The 22,615-nt window shown below is 33.4% G+C and overlaps 1 protein-coding gene across 3 annotated transcripts in view; it reads left to right on the top strand.

Annotated features, from left to right (window-relative positions):
- The window catches only part of FSTL5 (follistatin like 5), a 274,054-nt gene that overhangs the window by 5,588 nt on the left and 245,851 nt on the right, over positions 1–22,615 (top strand). For 2 of the 3 annotated variants that reach the window (XM_065633872.1, XM_065633873.1), the window contains exon 2: positions 14,091–14,121. In XM_065633872.1, the coding sequence (XP_065489944.1) occupies positions 14,091–14,121 (31 nt within the window). Of the gene's footprint in view, positions 1–14,087; positions 14,122–22,615 lie in introns of all 3 variants that reach the window. The other variant, XM_065633870.1, reaches the window with a different exon arrangement.

Below are 22,615 nucleotides of genomic sequence, written 5' to 3'. Positions count from 1 at the left end.
TGCCTCAGAGCGAGCTCGGGAGGGTGGGTGAGGGTAGGAGGAGTAACAATCAGGTGAATCTGGGAGAGAGGGAAGAATCGAGGAAATTTGGCATTTGGCCTGGGGCTCAGCCTTGACTTGGGCCTAGGCCTCATGAAAGAGCTTTTTGTCCAACTGAGCAGGTGGGTACAGAAAAGGAGACATGATTTGTTTTTAACAGCCTCCATGGACATTTTCTAACAACTGATTTTGCGATATTGATTCAAACTGTTTCCAGCCTTACCCTTATTTTGTCTTACTATACCAAATGGCTCATGGGATCTGAGTCAGATGTGTGACAGTTGCCGCTGTCTGTGTTATTTCTCCAGACTAAAATATTTCTTTTAACTGCCTGTGAAAAACTTGCCTATTTCCCTCTTTCACTTTCCCTCCCTTCTTCTTGTTGTTTGCTGTTAAATTATGCAATTCAACTCTGATTCTTATTAATTTAGGCTTCAGGATTAGGTCAATTTAGAGGTATTTAGGTTAGATTAGAATTACGTCTGGTTTAGAGATGTTTTGGCAATAATGACTTTGTCTGAAACAAAACAAGAGAAAAACATAGTGGCATAAGCATGCCCTCCCAGTTTATTGAAGACATATTTGAATTTACAAGCACAAAGCATAGAATACAAGTTCTGCATTTAGGTTTTTGCCCAAAGGTTTAAAAATGTTCTTCCTCAACTAATAGTGCATTCTGTGTTATAATGAAACACCTGTAAAATACAGAAAGGCTGAGTGTTCAATGTTTTATGTGTATGTAGGGTATCATAACCAAGAAAGAAATGCACAGAAAGTAATAAATACTTCAGGATTCAAAATCAGCCTGAGCTTTCCTTGTGTGGTCTGGTCCCCGAACAACCTGAGGTTTATAGTTCACAGTGTTTATCTGGAAAGTCTGTTTGCCTGCAGGATCTGAGAAGTTATAAAATTTGATCCTCTAAAATCCTCTGTCCTAGAGAGAGAAGAGGGTAAAAAAAAAAAAAAAATCCATCTTAGTAAGATGCGTTAGTGAATTCTGAGGACTAAGAACAGAGCTTTTCCTGAGCATGTCAGTGCTGCTCTTAGCTCTCAGGTAACAACAGAGTTTTTTCCCTTCCCGAGGCTCTCTGAACACAGTATCTATGTCCTCTGCAAATTCTAGGTTTTTATGTAAGTAGCAAGACTTGCTTTTTCTTTCCCCCCACCCCCTTAGTCATTTGTCCAACTGTAGTCAAGAAGTCTTATGATTTTTTTTTTTTTTTTTTTTGCTTTTCTCTAGGACAGGAAGTATGCTCTGCGTTTTAATCTGCTTTTTTCTGTGGGCAATAGCATTCAAAAGGCATGTCTATTTTTTTTTTTAAGTTCCATTACAATCGTTGTTTATTAATAAGCCGATATCAATTAAACATTACTTTTGCTATTTCTCAATACATGCTCAAAACCTTTTTTAAAAAAAGTCTCAGGAAAGTTTCCTTTCTCCATAAATCTCTCTCCATAAATCTCTCCATAAAATTTCTTCTATAGTCCTTTTTCCAAATAGTCATTCATTGTGGGGAGAAAAAAGAGATGTCAAAGTCTGGAATTAAGGCAAGTGAGAAATTCTTTCAAGCTGCCTCCTGATGCTTCCAATGCTAACTCATTAGCAACATCTAGCTTAAACTGTTAATCAAGAAGTCTATGGGGCTAGCGAGGGAAAATGTGCATCTTTACTATTGCACTGAACCTCTCACTGTACCTGTATTTTCTGTTCTTGTTCCACCGCTGTGGAAAAATTAATATCAGCCAATTATTTTAAGGGATGACAAATCATATATATTATCTAGTTTTTGATTCACATTGCCTTTTTAATTTTGTCAGCTTGACAACAAATAATAAAATATAAAGTAGCGGTATATGGAGGTAGTGTAATTATCTTCTACAGCACTCAGCTTGGCCTTCTTATGTTCCTTTTTAGGAAGAGGATTTCCAGTTAGTCTGTTAATAGATAAGACAATGGGTTTTGGGCCTTCGTGGTGTTTGGGAGTTGATGCCAACACAATCTGTATCAGCTGTCTTTTCAGATTCTTGATTAATATGTTTTTTCACATTCTGTTACAATGCCAAGTCATCATCACAAATTGCAATCATAGTAGCAGCAAAAGAAAGCCAGAAGATATTTGTTTTATATATTACTTGGGATGCTTTGCTCCTGCTCAAATTTGTGCCATTTGGATTTCTAAGATCATTAAAGAGGCCAGATACTTGAAATGCGTGTGGCTTATAAGTTTATGAGATCTGGCTCTTTTCCATACCTTCCTTGCTGCCTCTTGTTCTTCAGGTCCTCAAGACTACTCCTTATAACATTCAATCCCTTTTATTTTTTTTTCTATCAGATAAACATTTTATTGTTTTTCACTGCTTCTTTTTCTCAGTCATTTCTCCCAATGATTTAATACCTATTTTCATTACCTAGAAGACGTAGACTTTTATTATCTTTATTAACCTTTATTATCTTGGTTCATTAAAATGAAAGTCATATCCTCTAGCTTACATTGTGCGTGTAAAGTCAAAAATAATATGCAAAAATCAATATATAAATGTTATTAATTAATGAACGTAGTGTATAATAGATTTATTGGTGTTCAGACAAACTGGGGTACACCCCAGCCTCATTTTTTTAACGAAATAATGAACCACTTAGTTTATGGTTAATTTTTCACCTTTCCAATTCTAATTAACTATTTAAATTATGTTTTTAAATGAAAATATTTATGTACTTAACATTTGTTTTAAATATCAGCATACCGTGCATCTATACGTTGGTATATTCCCAACAAAGTAAATGCAGCATTGATGTATAGCAATAATATTTTGTAAGAAAACTATTAATTACATTGGGGTTGAGTATAATATTAAAGTACAGCATTTGTGTACAATTAGACTCTTTTAAAATTGGCTCCAATTAGATTGACTAAATATTAGGTCTTATATCCACGTCTCTGTTCAGTATTTCAGTCTTATACTTTGTGTGATAAAAAAACAAGTTCAGAGAAAATTATTTCTTTTTAACACCAGGAAAACATCTCTCTAGTTTTAACTCTTTCTTCTTCATTGGTTAATTTGTCCTAACTATTTTTTCAGCAGTAATTTTGAACTGTGATCATTTTACTGAGAATGTGATGCACAGAGGGAGAACAAATCTGGTATTTTTTTGGATAAAAAATAACTCTGCATAGATTACAATAGCTATCACATCTTATAGACATCTTATGTTTACTCTTTTATATTTGCTGGTGGAATCATATAAGTAGTACAGCTCAGGGCATTCTGTTTGTTTCTGGTAACTGATTCCATGGTAAATCTTACCAGACAAGAACATTACATCCATCAGTATGCTCAAATCCCTTCAACCAAAAGCTAAGGAAATGTGATGACTTTCAGTTTCAGATTTATTTTCCAAAACTAACTAACTAAACCCGAACAGTAGGAGCAACAACAGCAAACTATCCCAAACAATGAAAACAAAACAACCTGAAAAAAAAAATCCCAACCCCAAAACACTGGTTTTATTTGCTTTTCAAATAGTGGGGCTAAACATTGAGATGCCCATTGAAAATGATGAAGGCTTTGGTAGCTCTGCTCAGGCCTGACACTCAAAGAAAATGGAGAATTTAATGATAGCTTAATTAAAAGATGTCTTAATTATGTCTATTTTGATTGTTATACATTGATAGGACTATTCTTAAATGCTTTTATGAATACAGAAGGTTAAAGTCTAAAACATAAAGGTCAGAATGATGATCTGCCAAACTTTATTAATAAAAAAGCATTTGTTTTTGACCTTGTCGAAAGTGACTGAAGAGATGAACAAGAGATTATTTTTGCCCTTCATCTTTTCATTTAATTAAGTTTGCTAACTATGCTACATTTATACTGTTCACTTAAATAAACCTGTAATGTAGGAACAATGCAATCTATGAACAGTACATTCATATAAACTAAGTATAATAGCAATACATGTTTCTTTAATATGTTGCATGATATTAAAAACATACTTAATATTCTTTGTAAGTTCTGTCAAATAACTTTTTGCAATTGCATTCCCCTACTCAATGCATTATAACAAAATATTAATTTGAAATAAGAAAAATCTGACAAGCTTATTCCTTCTATACCCCCTCTTCTCATGAAAACAAAACAAACAAAAATTATCAGTCATTTATTTAATGTATAGCAAATAGCTCTGGGTATGTAACCTGGAATAAACAGCCTATAATTCAAGTGTAATTTCTAAGGAGAACTAAGGTCTAACACTCTCCTGAGGCATCAGCACAATCTTCCATTCATTAGAGTAGTTGATGGAAATGCTATTAATTTCCATGACTCTTACCTGAGGATTTTACTTATACATCAGTGCAATTAATACAGAATTAATATTACATTATCTTAATAGAATTTATTCAACTTAGTTGGTATATCTAACATTATTTGGTGTTACATCTTTTGATGTAACAATTCTAGTGGATAAAATGTATGTTAAAATTAATAGCAACTACTGTATTAAAATAAGGTGATCCTAAAAATTGTGAAAGACCAATCCCATTGTAATTGATAATTTGCAGGGTGTTTTTAAAGGGTCTGAGAAACCATTGCATTAGCCAGTCTGGCTTACCACATAAAGATCTTCCATTAATTTTTCATTATTCCTTCATTCTTCTTTTAACTGGGGCATGAGTGAAACATGCCTTTCAAAAAAATTACTCAGTCTTCGAATACTTTCTGTACATTAATATTTTCAAATCATTCCCTTGATGGTTTATTATTAAAATTAGTAAAGAACAGAGGTTATCATTTGGATACGTGTGTTGTCCTTCCAATGACTGCTTCCTGATATCTATTCCATCATTAGATAGAATGCAGTGAAAATCTTTAGTTTGGTAAAAGGAAATGTTTGCAAGACATTATTCATAGTTTTTTATTAAAAACAAACCCTATTTTAGCTGTGTCTACTAGTATCATCCAGGATAGGGAAGAAAAATAGATGTCTCTTTTATATACGAAGAAGATTAGAACTCCAGGTATTTACTGAATTGTTATTTCAGCTCGCTGCACATTTTTAAAGTTATTTATTTATTTATTTATTTATTTATAAATCTACTTGTTTCCAATGTGAACTCCAAGAGAAAATAACTAAAAGCTTTATAATACATCGTCTACTTCACAGTAGGGAGACTGTAACCAATTGTTGATGTATCTGTAGTGTAGCTTTACTTCATGTTTCATTTTGAAAAGTTAATTGAAATTCAACAATCAAATAGTGAGCTAATCTTGAATTTTCTAAGATTCAATAGAAAAAAAAAAATCTTAATTTTACTTTCTATTTTTCAAAATGTCACATGGTGGGTAATATGGTATGACCTTTGATCAAGTCTCTGGTTAAAATGAATGTATTCCTCAAATATATAGTTGAACATTTACAAAAGGGCACGTGTAACTGATTAGTATTCATATCATGAACATCTCTTTTCCTTTGCAACACTACCTTAGCTGCCTTTGTAAGATGAATGTTAGAAACAATATATTATTCCTAGAAATTTCCCAGCATATTTAATCAATACTGGTAGCTATACTACAATTTTACCCATAATTATGTTCTAACACAGACTAAATATTACCTGCATTCCTGGATTGTAAGAAGGTAATTGATGTTGACGCTTTCATGTCTATAGTCTCAAATTGTCATTCTTCATGCAGATTTTCTTTTATCTAGACAAAAATTTGTGAAGAGGAAAGGTAAGATCTGAATGAGCCTTGGACAGGCTGAATAATAAAATGTAATGCACATTATGTGGTTTTTAGAAAATTACACTTAAAAACCATCTCTGAAATTTAAAGAGAAAAAAAAGGAAAAAAAAGAATAGGTATTTTAGGCAAATTACTCCCGTTAATGGGAATTGTGTAGCTAAGATCCATCTGTACCAGTTTTTGGTTTTTTTGGGGGAAAAAATAATATTATTTTGTCAGGAAATATAGTACTTTCCAGTGATTGTGAGGGTACCTGGAGTTTGAGGAGTTCACAGGAGGGGGGAGATAATAGAATACCCATGAAATACTGTTCCTTAGAATTTCCAACAATAATTCAGTATGCTAAAATGTTGCCTCTTGGAGATCTCTCTCCCGCTTCTTTGTCTACTCAAATCTGGAGTGTCCTCGGATAATGTAAAAATAAATATATATGATGGATATGATGAGCTTATGGTCTGTATGGGGTAAGTATACTAGTCTGCAGCACGTTTTCAGCTACCCTGTGTTATCTTATTTCTTTCTTGGTAGGCTAGAAGAAACTATGTCATATGCGATTCATACACAGCAAAGTAATTCTACACTGCATGTCTGAGCATTTAAAGTTTAATGCAAAATGTGCACAAATAACAGTAATCTACTTCTGTATAGCCATAATTTATGTAGCATTCGTAGCTTCGCCAACTGACTTCAGGAGAGTTGAAGCCTGGGTTCGACTACATAATTTGGCTTATACAATCTTCAGTAGGTAAGCTGTTTTGGTCATAGTGGTACAAGTTTCCATACAAAAGTATATACTTTCCCTGCTTGAACCATGCATCACGTGTTTTAAAGGTTAAAGCATTATAAAAACAGCAACACTGCACAGCCATATGAAATTGGTAGAACTTTTTTCCGTCATGTGCTATGAAACTGCTTATAAAAGTAAGATGTATTTGGTCTGTCATCAAAGAACAAAGTATGAAATCATATGAAAGAAGCTATAGTTACATTGTATTTCTAGAGCAGAGTGATCTGCCTAAGAAATTCACCCAGAGTAAGCTTCTATGCATATTTTGTTTCCTTTGGGGTTTTTTTTCCCTCCTCTCTTTTTCCTCTCTGTTCAACTCAGAACAGTAACCAGTTGTTTTAGGACAACTGTCCTATATGAAAGAGGTGTAAGTACAGAAGAGTAGCAGCCCATGGAAGAATTGATCTTTTTTAAAAGACTAAATTTGGAAAATGGGCCCTTCTCTGCTTCAGTAAAATGAAGGAAAGCCTTTGCCTGCCATTTTATTGGCCCTGTAGAATCCTTAAGATTTCCTCTTAGAGAAGATCTCTCATCGGAAATAAAAAGACAGTAGAAAACTTTACAATCCTACTAAAAAGCAATGACTTAGTGAAATGAGAATCCTGGAATTAAAAGACAAAAATCAAAACTACTTCACAGCTTCTTTTCAACTGCAGTAGTAATCAGGGCATGTAGGCCTAACTCGAGGGTGCTTTATTTCCCTTGGGAGCTGCCTGCAGCCTGCTGTGCACGTCTTACTTTGGCAGCTGTTTTAGGAAATGCGTCCACATGGATCGTGAACAATTCTACCAGAAGAATCATTGCTTTTAAAATGCATTAATCTTTCTCTCTTTGCCTATTTTGGAAAAACAAGCATTATTTTGTAGAACATAATCAGGTTTCCAGAAATCTGTTTGGTGTATACAATGTTACTGTGACATGAGCATGAAGCTACTTCAATGCAGCTGGTACTGAAGAACACGAGGAGTTAGACTGTAACTTTAGCCCCAGCAGCTGTTTCACCTGGAGAACGAAGGTTTTGTCTGCTCTGCTTTACGTGGTCCGAGGCTTTCTTTAAGAGTGTTATTTGCCCTACCAACACATCTAGGTGATTTGCTTTAATGCACAGTCAGACATGCCTAAATATAAAAACTGTAGGTTAGGCTTTGTGTAGAACTTCAATGGAAGTGGATGGAGGAAAGTCCATGCTTTGAAACCTGGTCTGGAGAAGTTTTCCTTAAAAGTATACAGGCATAGACAAGGTGATGTGGAACTTTTGCATATCTTTATTTCTTCTTTGCTTTAAGGGCTTGTAATTTGCTGGGCACAAAGAGGAACAACTGCTTTGTACTCCCCTTCCTGGCTCTGCTATGGTTGTTCTTCATATTCTTCAGGGATCTATATCAGCAAACTAAGAAACAAATCAGAAGATTGCACAGTTCTCCCCACCCCAACTTCTATGGTTGTGTTTTTTATTGTTTTTGATGAAACAAATCTTTCACTCCTTTATCTAGGCTTCCCAAATACTGTTGGCTCCCTTTCATAAGGGTTTATGAATTCAAGACTTCATCAATTTTTCTCCAGAGGCCTCTAAGGCTTACTTCTAAGACTGTAATATCCAGTAATACCTAATCTCAGGAATGTCATTAATTCTGAAGTCTTCAACAGCTTTACATTTTTCCTGATCTAGCCAGGTGCTCTGCATCTTGTTTCCTTCACACAATCATACATTCGTGTGATGGGTTAATTGATACAACAACGACCCCTGGCATATTCTTTTCCCAGAATTTGCTGCCATAAATTGTGTCAATCTAACAAGACTGTGTATGCAGAATACCAGCACAAGAATCTTGTTGCAAACATTAAATTACAAAACTCTCTGTAGTAAATGGTGTTCTGACAAGAGCAACAGGAAAATGGATCAATTTTTGCTTTCTTTCTTCCTTGCTGTAGTAAGCAAGGCCTTGCTTACTGCTACTTAACAAAATAGCTTTATAAATGTAAATGTTGTTGCTTCTACTTTGCATACATATTTAGTTGAAATTGCAATTGTACTGCAGTTGCTGAAAGTCTGATTCTGTGAAACTGTTTTGAAACACAAATGTTCAGCCTAATGTCATTGATCAAATTGGTTCTAAGAATAGTTTAGCAAATTGCCTTGTGCTTTATATGCACTTGCTCTGTATGGCTGTGACCATGCTAGTTTTCCATTTATGAATAAAAACTTTCTGTAAATTTATAATTCAGATTTCTTGTAATTAAAGTTGTTGTATTAATATAAGCTAATCTGTTGTTGTTTAACTATCATAGCTTGTTTATGTTTTAACCATGTGGTAGAAATAATTATCTTGCTACTTCTTTCAATGAAATGATATTTAATAACAATTATTCCCTTAATTATTTTTTTAAAGTTACTAAATAGTAGCAAAGTACCTCCACTGCAGGATGAACAAAACTGCACAAAACTAATTTTCTACATTCTAACTACATTTTATGATATGACTAATGATAAATTTTTGTTGTAAAATGTGAATCAAGCAAATAAGTTTGCACTCCTTCTTTCATCAGAGTTTCCGTAATTAGTGGTTTATGTTTATTAAATTATTTTATATTTTGTTACATATCAAGGACAATCTACCATATGTTTTAGACTAATTGGCAGTTTGTTTATTTTAAGAAATCCATTAATTCAGCCCTACTTTTTAAATACAGCCAGCATGGAAAAGACTTTGAGTTATTTAGGAAAGAAATAAGGCTCCTCTTCTTTATGACTAGCCTGCTCTGTCAGACACATGCCCACATCCTCAGCAGATGATTCAGACAGAGGTATGAGTGAGGTTCTAGATGAAATACAAGCATGTAGTTTGTCTTTTAAAAATGCAGAATTAAGTGAAAGTCAATATGCTTCTACGTACAACATCCATGGTTTATAAATACCAACTCTTCTCCTTGCAAAAAGGGAAAAATGAACAGAATGCACATCATATATATTTAAATGGGGTTAAGAAACTAGCTTTACTGTTTCTAAAATGGCTGAGGAATTTCGTTAGTCTTAGAATATTATCTACCTTTACAGATCAGCTCTGTTTCTGGGATTTTTTTGTTGTTGTTTTGTGGAGTTTTTTGTTTTGTGTTGTGTGTTGTTTTTTGTTTTTTGGGGTTTTTTTATAAATAGCTGTGTACTTTCTGTGGAATCACTATGTTAAGAATTCCCTTGACCACCTTGCTCTATTTCCCTTATTACTAATATGAAGCCCTTTTTCTAAATGAACTTTGATACTATGCTAACGTTGCTTATGAAACATATCATTTCTGAACAATGAGTTGTCAAAATGTTAGGCTGTTTTAAGAGATATTGTTACTATTTGTGTGTTAAGACAAAGAAAATAGCACTAGAAAAGGAGCTCTTTTACCTTGCAAGAGCATTTCTATGTGCATTTAAATCAGTTTCTTTACAGAGCCTAGTTTGAGATTTATTGCAAATAGTTTATAACTTATGATTTACCAGAATAGCAATTTGTGTGGTCAGCCATCCATGATCTTTTTTAGTTCATAACCATAGCAGAAAATTTGACATTTTATCCACTTTCATCCACTGTACTTTGAAAAGTGTACATTGAATTCATTCTGCTGGACACACAAGAAAGGTTTCTTTACAGTTCTAATATGTTCTGCATTGATACATTTCATGAGGCTGATACAATGTGGTGCAATGCAAAACCATGCAAAGCCATGCAACTTGTCTGATTAATTTGGCTAGAGGCTGTTAAATTCAGAACTATTTTGCAATAGAAGCAGATTAAAAAAATCCTGAGATGCAAGGTTATTTGTTCTGCTTACAGATGACTCATAGCAATAGATAACAACACATTATTGCAGTACATGTAATCATTCCAGTGTTATTTAGACAGCAAATATATATCATTTCTTTGGTTGTTAACAAGTGAGGTGAAAAGACTTTGTTTCCGTATCATAATGCAATACAGGAGAAAAATAACAGAAATATGTGTAACAGCAGGTCTGTTAACTCCTCCACACCACAGTGTATATACAAAATTAGTATGTTTTATTTAAGGCAGTGATGCTTGCACACTTACGTGCTTTCTAATAGCATGTGGGTAGATTTTTATTATTATTATTATTATTTTCAGGCCAACTAGCATCAAAACCCTAGCAAGTTGCATAAATGCAAGTGGAAATATCTGTCATGATGAACAGTTGTTTGTTTACCTCTCTCATGTTCCAGGACTCTGAGAGGTTTGTTTGTTTTCTCCCATCAGGAAGAGCAGTTCCTATTTCCCTGAACTTAATTTTCCTAAGTTATAGGATCTTATAACATTTAGTCACTAAAATAAGTCATTGCTTCTTAGTAGTTTTCTACATAAATTCATTAACATAACATTTTAATAATAAGGAAGAATCAATATTTAAGAACTTTTAGTATAAATTTTTCTATATTTTTAAAATCTGTGTTTTCAGTTGAAAAGTCTAATATTATGGCAGCCTTTCCCTAGGCAGAAGGCTAATTTCACACTTCAGAGACAGTACACCCAGTCTAATCACTGGTTAATCTTGAAATAACTTGAGTTTGATAGACTTTTCTTTCTGTCTGGATGGATGTTGCTGCTACCAAGCATCTTGCCGGTGCAAGTCATATCACACTGAGGCTGGTCTATGATCTTCTAGCAAAGCTCTTAGTAGATTGAATGGCAGCTTAAAATGAAAAACTGAGTCTTTTGAGAAAACTAAACCATGCAAAGCTACTAAAAAATCTTTAACTGAAATGAAATATAATAAAGATATTTTTTTAAAAATCATCTCTTTAAAGAAAATAAAAGATCTTTTTCAGCTTATGCCTTTTTTCCTTGAAATTGCTTGGGTGTTTTTTAATTTTTGTTTTTTGAGTCACTGAACTCTTAACAAAATCCATTTAAAAACAATCCCCTTTTTTTTTTAATTTTAAAATTTCTTCTGTCATTTTCTTTCCTCTCTTAACTTTGCAGCACTTGATGCACTCTGTTCTCCCTAAAAAGTCTTTCTCATCCTTTTCAGTGTTTCGCTTCTCCTTTGATACCAAGATTTGATTTTCATGATTGCTTTACTGCAAGGCTACTCTGCTTTACTAATCAATGCTTGGATTAAGTCTTCAGAATCTACTTATTGTAGTGTAAACAGCAGAGATATAGGCTTTGCAGCTTGGTTGGAAAAAAATTGCAAACAAAAGGAAGTGAAAAAAGACTAGTGTGCTTCTAGTGAGCTCTGTGGGACTAAACAGTGTTCATGGAACCTACAAACTGCAGTATCTGAATGCTAACATGGCTACAGATTGGCTCTAAATCGTGGGTTTTTGGTTTTTTTTATTTAATAAGCATAGCCTGCTTATTGTGAATAAGATTCCACCGAGTTTACACTGGCCCGTTGAAGTCTAAGTTTCACCCTCTGACCTCTAAGGAGATATAAATTAAAATAAATTCTCCTTTTTAGAGACTAGAAGAAAGTACCAGATAGATCTTCTTAACCTAGCGCTGACTGCATTTTAAGAAGTAATGACAAAGGAGTTAATCAATATTAAAACTATTGCTGTATTTTTAGTATAGAATGAAAATCAGAACACCATGAAAAACAGCTTGAGTTACTTGTAAATTCATCCTATTATATCACATCCTGTATTTCAGGAAATACCATTTAATGTATTGAGGAAACATTAAGCATATATGTGAAAACACTTTACGACCTAGTACACCATATTTTGTGTTCGATGAAAGGCAGAAGTACCTTTTTTTTCCCCTTCTTTCTTCTTTTCTTTTTTCTTTTCCCAATAACTAACCAGGCTGTTTAATGTAGTCATGGAGAAATTTGAAAATGTATTTTCCAGGGTATGTACAGGTTTTAACACACTTCTTTTTTTTGAAACAACAAGAAAAAAAGTTATTGACTTGGTTATAGGTGATATTTTTCTATATTACTCAGGCAAAGATAGGTAATAAGTCTTATGCTAAAATTACTTGCATGATAATTGGGAAAAATGCTATCAAAAGGTATAGTAATAAAAGATGTATGTATTGGGCTAGACATTAACTTCTTTCCATAGATTTATGTTTACAATCCGGACATATTTAAGACTAAATTAACCTGATATGAGCACCATCAAAACAAATCCGTGGTGCAATCAGTACACTCGCTTTGTTATCAATAGGTTATAGAATATTAAAAATACCTCTTATAAATTGCAACAAAAGTAAAAAAAAAAGAAGTTATCTCATTTCCTGTTTTTTCATTTTTTAAAAAAATTATCTGTAATAGAAAAAGAAATTTAGAAGCATTTTTTAGCCTATTCCAAATGCCATTTTTATGAGCATAAAATTATAAAGCATCAAATATTTAAAGAATACCTTACAGTGCACAAAGCAGAGAACATCTCCTTGAGGAACTATTGTATACAACCAAAATCTGAAATTTTGGGGACAAATGCTGCCTTGAGTAAATTCTCATAGGTATTTCTCATCATTGAAGACACCTAGCTCAGTGTATACTTAACACTGAATATCACGTTATGCAGCAATTTTTTTACTATGTTCATTCTCATCTAGGTAATATGAAGATGTTTAGTGAATACTTTCAGTTATGTAATGGTGTCCTACTAAGAAACTGTCAAACTTTCATGTTACATGGACTTCAGCAGTTCTAAAGAAATAACTTGTCAGTCAGAAAACAAACCTAAAAATTCAATTAGGAGAGCAGGCTATGGTAGCAGTTATTGCTTGAGTAGGAAATAATTCTCCAGTGTTTGCCAAGCAAATATCAGGATGTGTGTCTGACAGTGAAATCAAATTGAATAAACAGAAAACCTTCTTTGATTTCAGCATTTAAGAAATAGGTTGCTTAAAAAGTAAGTTACTATGTAAACATGCCATTAATTTTTTAATTTCATTTTTAACTTCACTTTTAAATTTTTAAATTTTTAAATTTCATTTTTAACTTCACTTTTAAATTTTTAAATTTTTTAATTTCATTAATATGAAAAAAGTATTTGAGAGGGTTCTGGCAAAGTTTCATTTAGGATGAAACTGATGACAGCTAAGCATTGCTTACGAGGTTCTGGAAAATTCTCTCCATATCACAGAATAATTTAGGCTGGCAGTGGCCCCTATAGTTACCTAGTTGAACCAGTTGCTTAAAGCAGATCTAACTTCCAAATTACACCAGGTTGCACAGTCTTGTTCAGTTAAATTATGAGCATCTTCCAAGACAGAGGTAAAATGAGAAACTGGACAGCCTCTCTGGAGAATGTGTTCCAGTGCCAAATCACTGTCATTGTGGGGGACGACAAAAAAAAAAAAAAAAAAAAAAAAAAAAAGGAAAAAAAGTAGGAGAATCTAAAACCAGGTTATATAGGAATCTTTCTTCAGCAGGCAAAGTGTAGCTGACTTTATCTTGGAGAAGGATGAACTAGACTAAGTTTCTCTTAGATCTGTATGTCTATGATTTTTGTTGTAACTGATTCTTAAATAATACATTTTTCTACTTTTAATTGCAGCAGGAGAAGAATCAGGAAAGCTCAAGAAATAAAGGTAAGTGCCAATTATTTTCGAAATGTGGAGATTCTTCTAATTATCACAAATCTAAGGCCCATTGTTGTTAAAAAATATCTAGACAGATTGCTGAGTGTTGTGGTATTTGAAATAATAAAAAACTATTCAGGAAAGGGGGATGAAATGTAGAAAATAAATGTGTAAGCTACTATTTTTGGAACTCAGCTGGAGATGAACAAGGCAGACTGCTGTATTCTGGATGGGGTGGGCTGCATGTCTTCTCAGTAAGTTTGTGACCTTGACTATGGATGCTTATTATACTTCAATGGAACATCAAGAGTGTCACTCTAGCTTCTCCCTTTTCCACTTAGTAAATCTGTAATTGGATGTGATTCCAATTTATGCACAAATTAATTATATCCTTAGTGGGCTGCCTTGCAAAACTACTGTCAGCTGTGATTTTTGCATAGAATTTTTTTTGTACTTTCACTACACCTGACTCTGTGCCAGTGGCTAAGCACTACATGAAATAGGTTATTCAGATTAAAGAAACAGCCTTGTGTCTTCAGAAACCCCAATTGTGGCTTTCATGCTTCTTTCCAATATAAAGCCAGTCAGGAAACAGAACACTCAAATCTCTTGGTTAAAAATTTACTAAGCAAGCAAAGAAAGACAAAATTGCCAATAGAGGCAAAGATTGTCTTGATATTGTAGTTGCTTTCAGAGGTAGGGCCATGAGGTACTTTAAAAAGGAAAACAAAGGGAAGGAAGAAGAAGAAAGAATACCAGTTAAATGTTACAAAGAGAGGAGGGAATTAAGTGGCAAATTAATCCATATCTTTTTTTATTGCCTTAGGAAGCAATGCTTAATCATATCACCTGAGTTACCTGTTCTTAATTCAGTTGTTTATGTATCACAGTACTCATTAAACTCAATTTCATTGCTTTCCTTCACACTAAGGCTGTACACAGGCATTTAAAGACAAACTAAATTTGATGGTGGTTTGGAGTTGTGTCAGAACAATTACATTGTTCATGATGATACGATAATTTACATCATGTGAAGGACCTATTGTCCTTCATTTGAAGAGTGAGCATGGTAAAAGCAACCTAAAAAAGCCCCTTCAGTTTCAAACAGTCTGTGATTGATAATTTTCTTTTTTTGAGGTAATACAATATAAAGTTGAATCATCTCTAGATGCAGTGAGTATATCCATAATGTATTGTTCAAAAGCCTTTCTTGATTTATGACTTAACAGAAATTATACAAAAGATTGTGAGAGCTCAGATTAGATTACAGAAATTAGGTATTTGTGAATACTTTATTTTAGAGAAATTACAAACTTTAAGCCTTAATGTACAAAGAATGGTGCTGAAATTGGTCATTCTTTTGGATTTTTATGATTTATTTCAGTTATATTATGCTGTTTGACAATACCTCTCCCCCTCCCCCCTTGCTCAGTTGCCAGGTGTATGGTCATTATGGTATGTATGCCAGGAACAAGTAAAAGTAGGAAAAAAATAAGCTAGTTGGAAGTACCCATCATATTCATTAGCTCCTAGATTAGTTAACTAACCACAGAAACAATTTTCAAAGGCTTATAAAATATTGTCCACAACTACAGCCAAAGCAAAGCATTAAGCTCTACTTGAAAGGACAAATCCATTACCTCCAAACAGGCAGTGAAATTGGCACTCAGCTGCACAAAATTTGTTGTAATTATATCCATAACATCTCTTGAGGAAATTTTTAATCTACTAAACTTCCTGCATGTTGTGCATGTCTCTGCCTAAACTGACAGTTCAACTTGGAAGATGTCAGTGGTCTGAAAGACTATTCATGCACAGGGAAGGCTTTGGAAAAATGCTTCCACAGATGTGCTTAATTGCCCGAATTTTGGGGGGATGTTTTGTGGTTGTTGATTTGTGGGGATTTTTGGCCTTCTCTTTTAATATTCTTTAAATTTCTTTTTTACGTGTGTTCTTTTCTCATGTCTTTGCAAACTTTCAGAAAGGTATTTTTATTTCACTTGTAACTTATGACATATGGAAAATGCTTTCTGCTTAAAATACTGGTTGGTTTGGGTGAAACAAAGCTAAATTAATGTTTTGGCATAAACATTCCTGTGTTGTGAATGAGCATCTACCCTTCACATGCAGTATCTTAATATGGTGTGCTCTGCACATGTTGTGAGATACGTAAATTATCCCCAGGTTCTCAGGATAGGGTTCTAACAATATTCCTTATGCTCTTTGCATATAGAAGTTATATACGCAGTAAAAAGACAAAAACGTTTTCTGTGATTCATTAAATGTTCTGAAACTTTCAAAAACAATGTTGTCTTAATTCAGAGGACAATTGCAGCCCATGTTCAACATTCCTCCCAAATTAAACTCTAGAGTCCCTGGTGTGCCTCATAACTTCCATTCATATCAGTATTTCAGTATCTAAATTTATCCAGTATTTCTTTAAGATTGTATTTTTATAAGACAAGGATATTGCAGCAGAATTAAAGTCAAATTACCTTTGACTTCAGAAGGATCAAACATCAGTAACAAGCACCATTTTGTATCTTTTATTATGTGGTAAGTGCCTAGTAATTTTTCATCAATTTCATTTATTGCTATAAAATAAATCTGATTCCTGTTCATACTTTAGTAACGATTTTATTGCTTTGTGGTATTTGGTTTTTCTCCTGATATTTTTCTGACCCACTTGTTTTTCCCATCTGTTCTTTCTACTGTCAGCTGCTAAGTCAATCACACCAAAATAGAAGCCAATACCCAAACATGCCCTGTTCTGACACTAATCCTGTCTCTCTCTGCTCTGTGATATTCCTTTTCTTGTTTCATTTAATGGATAACAGAACTTTGTGTACACTGTTTGAGGAAAAAAGCAGCACTGCTTTTATGTAAAATAATATGTTAACATTTTACAATATTAGTGTACACTGGCAAACTTCCTCATACTTATGAGAATTTTTCCTGCATGAAAATGATCATCACCAGTGCAATATACAGATGAAATTAGTTCCACAGCACGTCTTTAACATGAAAGAAATAAAAAGGCAAACAAACACCAACTACAACCTTGCTGAATTTCAGTTGCTGGTTTGGAGTCACAATTAGACCTTGTTTACCTCTCTTTTCCAGTGTTGACTCCTTCAGATAAATGAACATTTCATTCCAAACCTACAGTGGATAATAAAACAGATATTTTTGTGATGAATAGGAAATATCTTTGGCAATATCAGAAATTGTGTTGTATTTAAGCAGTGTGCAGAATTTTCTTCCCAAGTTATGCTTAACTTTGGAGACTTTCAGGTACATCATAAATATTAAAGTGGAAATTGTTTCTGACAACATTATTCTGGAAAACTTTTGTTTCTGAAGAACCAGAAGGTTGAGTAGTGACATATACCAACTTTTTGCCAAACTTCAAATCATCTTAATTCCTTCGCTCAGAAAAAGCATGGGTACACTGGAAATAATTATTCACAAAATATTTCAGTTAACTGGTAATGTTTCAGTTGATCATTTCCCAGACTCAGTCATGGTTATTTTGAATTACAGTTTCTTTTTTTAAGAACTAAAAAATAATTTAAGTATAGAAAAGCAGTGTGTAATATGTGTTTCTAAAAAGCAACTGCAAACCCAAAGAAAATCTACCAGAACAAAAAAGCTAAAAACCAGTTTTGAATTTAGACTGAGTGTAAGGTTGTCATTTTGCTGATATTGAACAACTGTACACAACTTTGGCTATTTGTTTCAGCAACTTAAAGAACAGTTACTGAAAGATATAAAAATTGCTCCAGCCAAGGTTTGGAAAACATATGATTTTCATAGCATTTTGCAAAATGTGCATGTAAATAATTTTACTTTAGTGAAGTACACTTTAGAGACTGACTGTATAGTATGCTCGTGAAATTTTTGCTAGCTACTATTAACCTGAGCTTTGAACATCGTAAACACCTAAAACTAAACAGGACAATATTAACTGACAGTATTGTAATTACAACTTGAGTTTTTAACTGTATTCAATCCTTCTCATTTTATGCATACCTTAATAACCTGAATGTGCAATCATTGCTGACTCACAGATCAGTTTCAAAAATATGTCTGTTATTATGAACATATTGCCAGGCTCTTCTGACATCATTAACAAACATCTGTTCCTTTGATGATCTTTAGCCACAAAAAAATAAAGAGCATACCATGTGAGCATCACTTGCATATCTTACTTGCTTTTATCTCCTTAAAAAGTTTGCATACCTGCACAATACTTGTGACCTTGTCTGGAATTCCAGATTGGTGTTGTAGTCTTTTTCTATACAGTGATAAATGCAAGACAAGGAGTGAGAAAATCTTAAGATTGTTCAAAATTGAAAGAATTTGAGGAACAAAACCAGTAAGGCCCTAATTAAAGCAATAACTCTTAAAAGTGACAATTTATCTTGAGATACTCTCAAATGCCAGCGGGTGAACAAACGGTTATGTCTAGCCTGCAATATGGTTGGCTGTTGTTATTTTTGATAATGGACAAAGCTACGTTTGTTCTGATGCAGAATACATGGCATCAGTGTCTTATGTCATGTTAAACCAATTAACTATGGCAAATGCACTTCATTACTTTCTGTGATGTATCCAGGGACTCACTGCATCTGCTCAATCAAATTACTCTAAATTTGTATTTCAAGAGACTTGTATTATGTCAGTACATTTAGAATCTGAACTGCAGTCCTCCTGGACTGAATTGATTAATGTTTTAGTCTGTTACACTGTAGTAATCCTTCTCTGGTAGAGCAGTACATATCAGAGGGAAAAAAAAAAGTATTTTAGATAATATATGTAGCAGCAGGCAGGTTAGTAAATGTTTGTCCAAGAGTGTTGTTTTCATTGGAATGCAGCTGCTAAATAATCTGACCTACAGTGTTCTTTGTTCTGATGTTCTTTTCTTTGTCATTATGTTCCAGCTTACCTGAGTGAATAAACTTCTAAGAGGTGGTATGAGGATTGTTTGAATTGAATGTGCCGAATACTGTCCCTTTTACCCTGTTCCATTCTCTTCCTAGTCAACTGGAAGTCAAACCTCTCTGTCACTTAAAAATTGCCATACGAAATGCAGCTCTGTCTTCTACCTGAACAATTCTCCATGCCTTTGCATTTCCATGCCGCTTACAAGAGACCCACAGACACAGTGTTATTAACTGAATGTTGTGGGGGTTTATTTTATTATTATTATCTTGGAATGGCTTTAGCATGATTAACACTTGTAAAAATGTAGTTTATTTTTCCTAGGTTCTGAATCAGTTCACAGTTGGATTATGAAATGCATTGAAAAGAAACTAAACTCTTTATTTGTGAAAATAATATTAATATAATAGTTAATATTACAATCTTATTTTTGAACAGACCTGAAGCTCATTGTGAGAAAGTGAAGTATGTGGGTCAGATATCAGTTTTAGGTAATATCTTTGATACCAGTGCAATTACCCAGACTTTGAAAGTATACATTAAGAGCAAGGTCTGTGTTGTTCTATGTAGCTTTGTGAGAAGACTTTCTTACTCATTTTAAACAAAGCATTAATTGATGAAGCTGAATTTCAGTTTTGAGATCTGTCAACACAGCACAATTCATTGTACGGTTACCTAGTCAGACTTGCTACTAGCGTAATGCCATGGAGATACACAGAGTAAACTGCAAGAATATTTTTGACTCACCAGTTTGTCTTGAGGTAAATGTTCTTTCTGTTAGTCAAGAAAGTAAAAGTACTCAAGTAATAACAAGTGTATACAGCATGGCTCAAATATAACAGAATTGCAGCATTTACCACATTTTAAAATACAGACATAAGTTCTGTACTAGTGAAAATTATCCGCCTTTTTAGTATGGTGGTGCTGAGGGATGAACAGCATCACATAGAATGTATTGAGTCTTTTATTAGAAATTATGTCCACATTTCAGCATAGGAGTTATTTCTAACTTTATGTTGGTTGGCTCCAAAGTTTCTAAGCCCACTTTTGCTATAACAACTATGTATACTAACTAGAAAACAAAATAACCGGAATGAGTCTGAAAAATTACACAAAAATTCACAGCTGTCACTGTATTGCATATGAGGAAAATTAATTGGAATAATAAGATGTCTGTAGTTTTTCTTAAATGCACATGTCCATTATTTCTGCCATTAATCTAGAGCTATGTGAGAGGGTCACACATATCCTGATGACCACTAGAGATACCTACTGATATATATTACATGTATATTATCATATACATATCTATTATATATATAATGATATGGAGAAAATGTGAAGAAAAAAATATACTCCAATTGTGTTTTAATACGTTCATAATAGAATTAAATTAATGTGAGATGTATCTGACTTGTTAGCAGCTTTAGGAATTATATGCCCAAATAATTTATTTCTTCATTTGACTTCCTTTTTTTTCTCACATGTAATTTTCATGCTATTCAGAAACTTGGGAAAAAATTATATGTGTCAAAATTCCAGGCAGAACTCTTCTTCTGCAAAATAATATCTCTATACTAACATGAGATACGATGGTCATTTCTGTATGTAGTAGCACTGTAGAGGTAACAGAAGAGATTGGTATCCCTATCTAGTTTGTTTTCTCTTTTAAATTTATCCATGTCCTTCTAAAATCTAGATTACATTTTATTAAATTGTTAAATCTATTTCAAAGTAGACATTTTGAACTTGACTGGAGAGGGTATGTTCAGCGGTATTCATGAAGTTTCTCTCCATAGTGGATAAACACTTCCTTTGAACAGATACAGCAGAGAAGAAATTCAACATCAGCCAGGGAGGTTGAGGGGGCTTCCTGAGTACTTACTAGAATACATATTTATTCCTGTTAAGACTCTACTAGCTTTGAAGAAGTCACTCAAAGGATAAATGTAGAAATTTCACTTATTTAAATTTAAATGTATTAGCAGCCTGAATTACATGTGACCCACAAATGATTTTGAATAGCAATACATTTTGACTAGCATTAGGATATTTTTTCCATGTAAATTTTCTTTAAAAGCTTCCATGTAAAAGTAGCTACTATTTAACTCAACACTCTATTGAAAATGTTTTGCAAACTTTCTTGTGTGTTGTTTCTGGCATAGACTGAGAAAAGTCAATGAAAATAACTCTTTAAATTAGTCTATTCTTTTATTGTTAATAATACTGAATTTTGGAAGTTAAAAATTCATGCTAAAAACTTTATAATTTCGTATATTAAGGTTCTCCTCTGTGCTTAAGACAAGACTGGATTTCACCTTAAAGAAGAAATATTCTGAAATACGTGGTTTTTTCAATAATACTAGCTTTGGTTTACTTTCTCCTTAAAAAGGTACACAAACCACAGATGGCTTATGAAGTAATTTTAGTTAGCTGTTGAGCACTGAAGGCTTGCACTAAATTCATAGAGAGAACGCCACGCAATGAGAAAGTATACTTGGATTCTTACATTTACATAATGTAAAGATTAGTTCAGTGTCCGTAGGCTGTGTCATGTTTCTCATATGTAGTGAATATTCATTTGATTACACTAGCAATAGGAGTCTAAGAATGTAAAATAGGTCACCCCCTGTGAAGCTGAGAGCTCTCATGGCTTTGGTGCGCTTAGGTATACTGGTTTTAAATGTTACCCACCTCCTCTGCATACCTAGCTCCTTTGCGGAGCCTCACCATTCTCATAATGAGGAGCAAAATGGGATTTGTATCAGCATCATAGGTATCTTAGTTGAGTTTGGCACATGATAGCCAGTGGGGGCAGGATATTTAACAGTACTTGTGATGTAGAAGGCAATTGTTATGAGTAAAAACAATCAAATCAGAATGAGAGAAAGAGAGCAACTTGTGTCTTGTGTTGCAGACTGTTGAAGATAATCTTCTTATCTTAATACTTTGAAGCTTTTCGTTTAGAATAAATTCTCAAAAAGAATAGTGTATGTTAGAAACTGTTATAATGCTGTTACACTAGAAACTTAGATCTAATTTTTTAAAAAGTACAGAATGTAATAGCTAAAGAATCAACGTTAGAATTTTGAGGAAAGCAATTTTTACTATTTGTTTTTATTCTTCTATAGCATAACCCTTGCTTTATCAGAAGATCTCAGTATTATCTCAACATAAGCTTATCTAAAAATAGTCTGCTGTTACACCTTTTTACTGAACAAAAAGCAGGCTATGATGTTTATATCACTGAAGAAGATATATGTAGAAATGCTTGTAAAAATCCACAGGGATCTTTACATGTTCTACAAGCATGCTTTTTAGATATGAACTTAAAAAACAACATAGACAATAGTTCAATTAGACTGTTCATAAAGGAATATTTAAAGGAGGGGATTGGTTGTCTTGGAAGAAAAAGTGAAGTCCAGGAGGAGTGCATAACATTCAGAAGCAACAGATCACATATACTGGTATTTCAGAAATAAATTCTATTTAATTTGCGTTGTTTTAAAATAAATATCTGTAAACAGATGTCTTTTAAATTCAGGTACCGTGCCACTGG

The sequence above is a fragment of the Caloenas nicobarica genome, chromosome 4 (genome assembly GCF_036013445.1).
Source record: "Caloenas nicobarica isolate bCalNic1 chromosome 4, bCalNic1.hap1, whole genome shotgun sequence".
In the NCBI taxonomy this organism is placed as follows: Eukaryota; Metazoa; Chordata; class Aves; order Columbiformes; family Columbidae; genus Caloenas; species Caloenas nicobarica.
Note: the sequence above shows the minus strand (reverse complement) of the source record. Positions and strands in the feature narration are given on the sequence as shown.